Source organism: Lactuca sativa, chromosome 5 (genome assembly GCF_002870075.4).
Source record: "Lactuca sativa cultivar Salinas chromosome 5, Lsat_Salinas_v11, whole genome shotgun sequence".
NCBI classification, from domain to species: domain Eukaryota; kingdom Viridiplantae; phylum Streptophyta; class Magnoliopsida; order Asterales; family Asteraceae; genus Lactuca; species Lactuca sativa.
Window position 1 is genome coordinate 276,048,386 of NC_056627.2, and position 9,272 is coordinate 276,057,657.

At 31.9% G+C, this 9,272-nt stretch overlaps 1 protein-coding gene across 1 annotated transcript; it reads left to right on the forward strand.

The window, feature by feature from the left end:
- Positions 1 to 3,744: 3,744 nt before the first annotated feature.
- LOC128126021 (uncharacterized) lies at positions 3,745 to 7,435 on the forward strand. The gene is made up of 9 exons (XM_052763703.1): positions 3,745 to 4,062; positions 4,601 to 4,607; positions 4,908 to 5,224; positions 5,311 to 5,808; positions 6,214 to 6,354; positions 6,452 to 6,528; positions 6,640 to 6,702; positions 6,790 to 6,872; positions 6,969 to 7,435. Exons 1-9 carry the CDS (start codon positions 3,745 to 3,747, stop codon positions 7,433 to 7,435), a joined length of 1,971 nt encoding a protein of 656 aa, XP_052619663.1.
- The last annotated feature ends 1,837 nt before the right edge of the window (positions 7,436 to 9,272 follow it).

Sequence of the window (9,272 nt, forward strand, 5' to 3'; positions counted from 1 at the left end):
GGATATAGGATCGATTACATGTGCTATATTCATCCTTTCTAAAATTTTCCAAATGCCTGGGGCATTAAGAAGGCAAAAGGTCTAAAATTGGATATGACTAAAAGGATTAAACAATTGTCGAGGACAATCTAAGGTTTACCAAAGATTGGTTGCTCAAGGACAGTTGGAAGTATAGTGATAATTCTGGAAGGACCATATTGACATAATCTGTTCAGAAGTGATAGTCAAAATAGAATCTGGAAATGTTTCAAAGTTAGAAATTATTTAATTTGTGTAAGATTAGGAAACTTAATGCAAGAAGGATGTTTCCAAGGAGCTGATCTTCTTTGGAATGCTCTGTAATGGTTGTTGTCAAGTCTTTCTGACTTTGTGCATAATCATTACAAGAGGATCAATGCATATAAGTTTAGAATCTAACAGATTTCAGTAAATGGCATGAATTAGGAATTCTTGCATTTGCAGTAAGGATTTGGGACTGTGAAAGAGGATCATTAGAGTTATGTTCAATTGATCTAATTCACAAAGTGAAGATCATAGACAAACATAGCATGCATACTTGGTGAATGGCATGACTAGTGTTTAGAAAACATAGTGTACATGCTTGGAGCATGGGACAACTGTTGTTTTAAATTCAAGAATAAAGTTGATAGCTGATACAGTATATAATGTGTAATCATATGGTGATAAATAAAAGGTGTTTTATTTATATTCATAAGTTCTGAGACCATATTGGATTCAATTATTATTGTGTTTCACTTTGCATGTTTTGACTTCCCGAATAAACTAGGTTATTCTTTCGGAATGACTAAGTTATTCAAACCATCCACAGTCGGTCATATGTTGGAAGTAGATATGAATTAAGACTGTCATGGGTTGGCTTGTAGAGGTCTAAGGTGTTGGACAAAGGGCTACAACACTCATGAGTGCTCATTAGTTCTGAGTATTGGATTCAACCCGCGCTCATTGGAATCACTTCATGGATTTTATCACGAGTGATCATGAGGCGATAATATCTTATATTCTTCAAACCTAGAGATATGAGTTGTTACTATGAGTTGGTTGTATATTGATTGCACGAAAACGCATTCAGTAACTAGGTGTTATAAAACGTGCCTTTGTGTATGATTCAACAAGTAGTAGAACAAGCCATATGAGTCGAAGTTTATCCATTCCTTTTACCTTCAGGATAAAAGCGATATCTGTGGGCCCCTCGATGATTTGATGATGACAAATGGAAGTGCTCGGCCGGGCCAGAACTGATTTGATTTGTTCAATTAGTTAGTCGTCATAAATCGGAAATCAGGAAACAACAAATGGACAGAGAGAATGATTATAATCCATGTCTCAGTCCATATGATATCTAGAATGGAGGAATATATGATCCCTTATCTAATGGACAAGTTATCGACAAGGTCAGAGTTCGACAGAAGCTTTTAAGACCTACGATTGCCAGTTAGGTTTTGAAGTCATACTCATTAATAGTTTTAGACTTATCCAAGTGGGAGACTGTTGGATTAATGTCTAAGTCCATAACTATATTTGGTATGTACTTGACCCGACCCGGCATGGTCCATTTGGGTTGCACTTCACCGACACAATTTATATGGATAATCTTTTGAGAATTGTATATTTATGATTAATATTAATATATTAAAAGTTCTAATATATTAATATGGAATCATATTATTTAATTAGTATTGATCAAGAATTAATTTAGAATTAATTAAGTGATCAAAATGAACTAATTAAATATGGACTCTTATATATATATATATATATATATATATATATATATATATATATATATATATATATATATATATATATATATATATGGAATGGCCCAAGTTCATTTAGGTTGGGCTAAGCTTTCATGGATAGTCCATGGAGTGTTTAACCCATGGATCATATGAAATGAAAGGTCATGGGTTTAACCCTAGTCTCCATTCTATATAAAGATGTCCTTGGTTGGTGAAATTGGCACTAGTGTGGGTACACTAAGAAGGGCTAGTCGATTTCACTAGAGAAAACATAGATCCAAGGTATTTAGGGTTGCATGTACACTTAGGAGTGTTAGAATGCTCAAAACACAACACTGACTTCATTATTGCTCCCATAATTATAACCAACTATGAAATTTTAGAATAATAAGATTATTCATGGATTAAATATGTTAATATTGAACACAACAACTATAAATGTTATGATCATATCCCAGTATATCAAAACATTATATAATAGTTGTTGTTACATTGTTCCAATATCCAAATACTGAATCCAAATCAAAATTCCATTTTTAGAATAAGAAAGTCTTATAGCTAAAGTGTGACCATTCATACTTAGCTTAAAAGAAGGACATCATTAATGGGTATTGTGTGAATTTTGTGAATACTATCATCTCCATATTTAACTTTACTCTAGGTATGGTTAAATATCTTGGATTATATGATTGATGTACATTCGTGACATAGCGTATCTTAGCTCGATAAGTATACTCTCAAAGTCACAAAGATTTCTATGAGATCCTTGAATGGCTGACATCAACATAGTTTTTCAATGAACTAATTCATCCAATCACAGTCGATTGTGTCATTTTGTTTTTCTTGGACCTTATTCCAACGAAACTTTCTCTTCACTCCACAATGAAGTCATAATCTAATTATAATTCATAATTATCTATATTTGCATAGAAATTAGAATCTTATGTAGCTCTTTACATGAGGATTTTATTCTAAACTGATTGTCTCATATACAATCTCTTAGTTCTTCTAAAGCACTTTAAGAATGTTCCTATAGTTATCCGGTCACTTAACCATGTATTTAATTGGTAGAATATGATATGCTCATAGCATGATCATATACCATGTCCTATGCATAATATGACATAAATTATGGATTCATTTGCCAATCAAATCGAATATAAATCATTTCAGCTATTTCAAACATATGAGCTAGGTCCTTTTGAGGCTAACTCAAACTTAGTGCCATGTGACAGTACCAAGATTCCTCCAAAGGCATTTTGTGTCTTGATCCCTTTCAAGCTACTGTTTATATTTCCATAAATATATAAAGCTTTTAATATTCATTTTGTCTATCTCTATATATTTTACATTCCAAGAATGTATCTTGTTCTTCCTAAGTCTTTCATTTTAGAAAAGCATTCCAAATTAAGGTGAAAAGGTCTGCCATGGTCAGAATGTAATTTCTCATGATTAATTATATCTCATTCATACAAGATTAGGAATGTCACTCTACTCCTACTAGTTCTTTATAAACACATATGTTCTATTCATTTTGATATAAAAGTATACCTTGTGGTTTTACATTAAAATTATGATTGTGACATTGAGATGTTTTCTTTATATTCACAAATGGATCTCAAACTTTACACGTTTTGTTAGGATAATATGGATTAAGAAAACCTTTAGGCTAATCTATATAGATATCTTCTAGTAGATGTATATTAAGAAAAACGGTCTTTCTTGAAATCTATTTGCTATATTTCATATTGAGAATATGAATTTATTGCAAAAAATATCCTTGTCGATCTAATCATAGCTACTTGTGAAAAAGGTTTGATAATAGTCAATGTCATCACTATGATAAGGACCATAGTCAATGACATGAGTATGAGAAAATCCTTTTATAACAAGTCTTGTTTTAAACGTGTATAGTTATCCATGTAATGTATTCTTTCTAGAAGAATCACTTACTACTTCTAGCCTTGGTATAGAGAGTAAGGCCATGTTTGATAAGTGTCTTTCCAGCCCCAAAAAGATCTTTCCAGCTGAATGGGCCGGAAAGACTGTTTGTTTTACACAAAAAAACTTCGTCTTTCCCGGTAAGATTGGGCTTTCACACAAAGCCACAAAAAGAAGTCTGAATGGAAAAGAAGGACGCGTTGGACATTTGTGCCCTAAAAAAAAACGCATACATCCGTCGCTGCAATCTTCGATCACCCCATCATCGACTCTACCCACTTTCCATCGCATCCATCTTCCATCACCGGCCAACCTCCTCCCGCCAAGCAGACCACCGCCGCTCTACTGCTCCGCCCCACAGGTTTCATCTTCTCCTTTTGTCGACCCATCAAGAAGATTCTCATCTTTTTCTTTTTTTTTCCGATCCATTAGCAAGGGTTTCCAATTAATCTTTCTTTTTTCTTGATTTCGAAATTATTAGCGAAATCAAAATCAAAACATGTTTTTGTGAACAAATTTTTTTTCCAGATTTCTTATTTTTTAGAATTTGTGCATTATACTTGTTTTTGTGGTTGAAATCAAAATTAGAACATGTTTTTGTGGTTATTAAAGCATACATTCATGTTGTGGTTATTAGAACATGTTGATTTTTGTTCAAATATGCTGATTTTTGTGAACAATATGTTGTTTTTTGTGAACGTATATGGTGTTTGTTGAACATACATGCTGAACTAATGAATATATATATATATATATATATATATATATATATATATATATATATATATATATATATGGTGCTTTTTTTGTATATATATGTAAAATTTTGATTGTAAATGTTGTTTTTTATATATACATACAAAATTTTAGTTATAAATGTGTTGTTTTTTTGTATGCAGAAATTTGGTTCTATATATGCTGTTTTTTTGTAAACACGTGCTGAAGTTTGATTATACATGCTGTTTTTTGTTTATAAATGCTGAATTTTGGTTGTATATGCTGTTTTTTATATGCATGCTGAATTTTGGTTTTATATAATTTTGGTTATATATGTTTTTTTTTTGTATATGCATGCTGCCTTTTGGTTTTATATGTTGTTTTTTTTTTTTGTATATACATGTTGATTTTTGGTTATATTTGTTGTTTTTTATACATATATGTTGAATTATATATATCTGTGTGTGTGTGTTGTTTTTTTTATTATAGACATGTCACAAAGGAAATCTATAATCTTTTGGGACCAAAGTTTAGACAAAACTTTTATTGATTCTTGTATCCAAGAAGTAACCACAAATGGTCGTGAGGGTAGTGCCCTCAAACCAAATTCATGGAAAGTTGTAGCCGAAAAATTATTAAAGGAACACGGTTTAGTCGTTGACCAAAAACAGATGAGAAACCACTACGACTACTACAAAGGAAAGTATCAAGCTTGGGTGAAACTTAAAAGCAAAACTAGAAATATATATGATCCTTTAACAAATAAATTTAATTTGACTGGCGAACAATGGGAGACGGAGACGAAGGTAATATATTCGTCTAATTTTAAAACAAATAGTAGAAATATGATTATTTTCTTTTAATGGTTTGATAATTTCAAAATGTTAAACAGTTGAACAAGATTGTAGGAGCTTTGAAAACTGTGCCCCTCCTTTTCCCTGGTCTGTGCACCCAATTATTTGAAGGTTCAACCTCTACCGACTTTGATAGTTGGGGGCCATCTTCTACCCTCCCCCGTCCTACTCCTGAATACACTGAGCATGACTTTCATGAGGTTCAATGCACCCAAAAGGAAACTCCTGACTCAACCCAACACGTAGCTGCAAGTGAAGAATCCTCCGGACATTCGAAAAATAGGAGAGTGGGTGGAAACAAAAGAGCTGGTGGAAACAAGAGAAACGCAAGGGAACTAGAAGTTGAGGAGGAAATCATAAAGTTTACAAGGAAGCTTGTGGAACAAAACCAAAGAAGTGAACAAAATCAAAGAAGTGAAATGGATAAGGACATAGATGCATGTATGGAGAAATTGGCAAAAATTGGATGGGGAGAAGAAGATGAAAGACATAAGACCACTCTTTTGTTATTTGCTGAAAGTGCTGATATTAGGAAAGTTTGGTTATGACTTACGCCTACTACTTGTGAGTCGTGGGTGAGGAGTGTAGGAATGAAGTTTGGTTACCTTTGATGACTTTTTAGATGTTACATTTGATTACTTTTACTATTTCTTTGTTGCATGATTTTTGGATGTTAGGTTTGATGACTTTTTCTATGACTTTTGTTATGTTACATTTGATGAATTTTATATGCATGAGTTTTTTTATTGGATAATTTTTGGTGCATCACTTTTGTGTTATTAGATAAATATTTTTTTTGTTATTTACTTTATATTTGACATGTTATAAATATTTTGGTTGTTTATTTTATATTTGACACGTTATATGTAATTGTATTTTACAGGCCAAGTTTGATTTCTAATGGTGAATCTTTAGCTTTTCTTTTACTTGTCTTGTATTAGTTGAGGTTAAACTGGCCAAGGCTAAAAAAAATTGATAGAATAAGAGATAATGATTCGAGCGGGTATGCGTATACACAAGATTTGATACACGGGGACCCTATCGAATGTTACAATATGATGCGTCTTACACAAGAGGCATTTGTATTATTATGCAATCATTTTACGCAAAGAAGTTGGTTGCAAGCTACTAGAACGATAAGCATTGAAGAGAAGATGACTATGTTTTTACATGTTATAGGACATAATGAACGTTTTCGAGCGGTTAAAGGAAGATTTCATCACTCCACTCAAACCACTCATCAATGTTTTCATGAGGTCTTAAATGCAATGATGTGCTTTGCAAAAGAAATTATAGCACCAACAAAATCCTAATCCAACAAGACATGCCTCAAAACGAAAAAGACAGTTAAAAGCTATATTTTCTAGAGCAATAGGTGCACTAGATGGAACTCTTGTACATGCAGTAGTGCCCGTTGATCAACAAACGAGGTATAGGGGAAGAGGAAAAGGTGTATGTTATCAAAATGTATTAGAAATTTGTGATTTTGATATAATATTCACCTTTGTATGGGCTAGATGGGAAGGCATAGCACATGATTCAATAGTTTTGAAAGAAGTTGCATTCAATCCGTCTTCCGAATTTCCATTCCCTCCACCAGGTTTCTAATATTTATATAAGTTTATCTATATTCTTTATATAAAATATAAATTTTATTATCTATATTCTTTATATAATAAACGTCACTCACCTACAGATAAATATTATATTTGTGATGCCGCATATACCAACACTCGTGGGTTCATGGCTCCGTATCGTGGCACTAGGCATTGGTTAGCCGATTTTCGAGGACGTCAACCTTTAACTAAAGAAGAAAGGTTCAATCTTGCTCATGCACAACTTAGAAATTTCATTGAGCGTGCTTATGGTGTATTGAAGGCGAGATTCCCAATCTTAAAACAAATGGCTCCTTATCCTTTTCCGATACAAAGAGACATAGTCATTGCCTGTATCGCGGTCCATAATTTTATAAGGAAATACAATATCCAAGATGAGTTATTTGAAAATTTTGAAGAGAAATTTATGGTTAATCTTGATGTGCATGGTGGAGGAATTGAAGGCGAAAACACACAAGACATAGAGTGGGGTTCAGAAGCCATTGATTACATGGCTACTTTGCGTGAGCAGATTGCTAATCAACTACTTTCACCCGATTTACTTTAGAGATGTATGCAAATTAGTATGTTATTTTCAATTTCAGTATGTTTCTATTTAGATTTTGATTGATTTATGTTTCTTTACTTTGTAAGACAATTTGTATTCGGATTTTTAAATGATTATTGTGTAATTTTGATTTTGTATGATAACTTATATGTTTTTATAATCACTCAGCAACTTCATCCATGATAGAATAGAACAACAGGGTAATATGGTCATTTTTCATCATTCAGCACAGTCAGTCATATGTACAATCAAACAACATTGTTTCTTTCCCAGTCAGAAAACTTTCCCATACAACACTTTCCCAGACAGCAACTATCAAACGCCCTAAGTTTAATCAAGACCATACTTGATTATCATACATGGATTACATCTCATGTTCATGACTCGAAGTCATTAATCAGATTCGAGATCTGACATATCATCTTGGTATTTGATGAATTTACCAGAACCCATCAAGAAAAGCTCATATATGAGAAATTCCACATTCCTCAAGTCATAGATGATTTCTACCACTAAAGCGAACAATTTTGTGTCTGTGAATAAATATTATTCAATTTTAACAATCCCTTGTTAAAACTAGTGTCAACTATTACTAAGTAGGGAATGGTTCTTGAGTTACTTCAAGTTCCATGTACCTCCTACTCACTTTGTCATTAGAAGCTTACTTTCCGCTAACTCATCTATCAATAGAATAAGAAAAGTTATTCCTGGTGGGTTTGCATATAATAATCTAAGCAACATTTAGAGTACTATATACAAATATTTATTTAGTAGATTTTGGGTTTAGAAGCTTTAGTCTAACATAGGCTTCAAATCCACAAAACATTAAATAAGATAGGGTTGAAGACTTTCCATACAAAATCTTATGAATAAAATGTTATATCTACTTGTTAGTCGGTGTTTGTACTCAGGGTACAATTGATAGTGTTCTAGGTGTTATCCCAAGGAAATAAAAGGAGGACATTTCTACGGATTAGAAAGTAAATCATACCAAGTAAGATTTAATTCATCCTTTATATTAAGGCCTTAGATAGTTCTTACATGTTTGTATTTCAACTTTATATATGAAACCTTCAACAAAGATTTCACAATTATGTTTTAACATGTAAAATATAATTTATAACTACTATAGTTGTCAATGAAGTGGATTTGGCATCTTGTGCTAAATCTTAGACATTCATTATAAAGGAAGTCATACACCATAATGTATAGTTCCTTAATAATTTATTTTCTCTACTACTTAGTGAAAACACCATTAGTAATCTTTTATATATAAACAAGATTTACATATGTCAAATAAAATGCATTATTTCCTTCAAGGATTCCTTTCTCGAAGTTGGAATATAAGAATGCCATTTATATACTGAAGATAACAATGTTAAAGATGAGTTTGATTTAAAACAAGTTCAAGTCAAAAGTATTTTGCATATAGAATTTGTTATTTATAAAATATTGATATTTACTTTATAATTCTTAATAAGAGATGAAGTCTCATAAATAGAATATTAATCATTTCTGAATATGAAGGTGGTCGTTATGAAAAACAATTTAAGTAAATAGTCAATCATTCATAAATTAAACTGAGACATATATTTAGACAAGCTAAAGCAAAACATACATTGTTCCATAACAAATATCATTTCATAATGCAAGTGCATTACATTCCTAGCATAATTAATAAACCGAACTCCAAGAATGTAGTTCCAACTTTATTGTGCTAAGTTGGTTACTCTTTTGTAAATATCTGCAAACCATTTACTAATATTATATTAACATTTAAGTACCAAGTACCTAAGTGTTATATGAAAAGTATGAGTTATATCTAGTAGATACATGA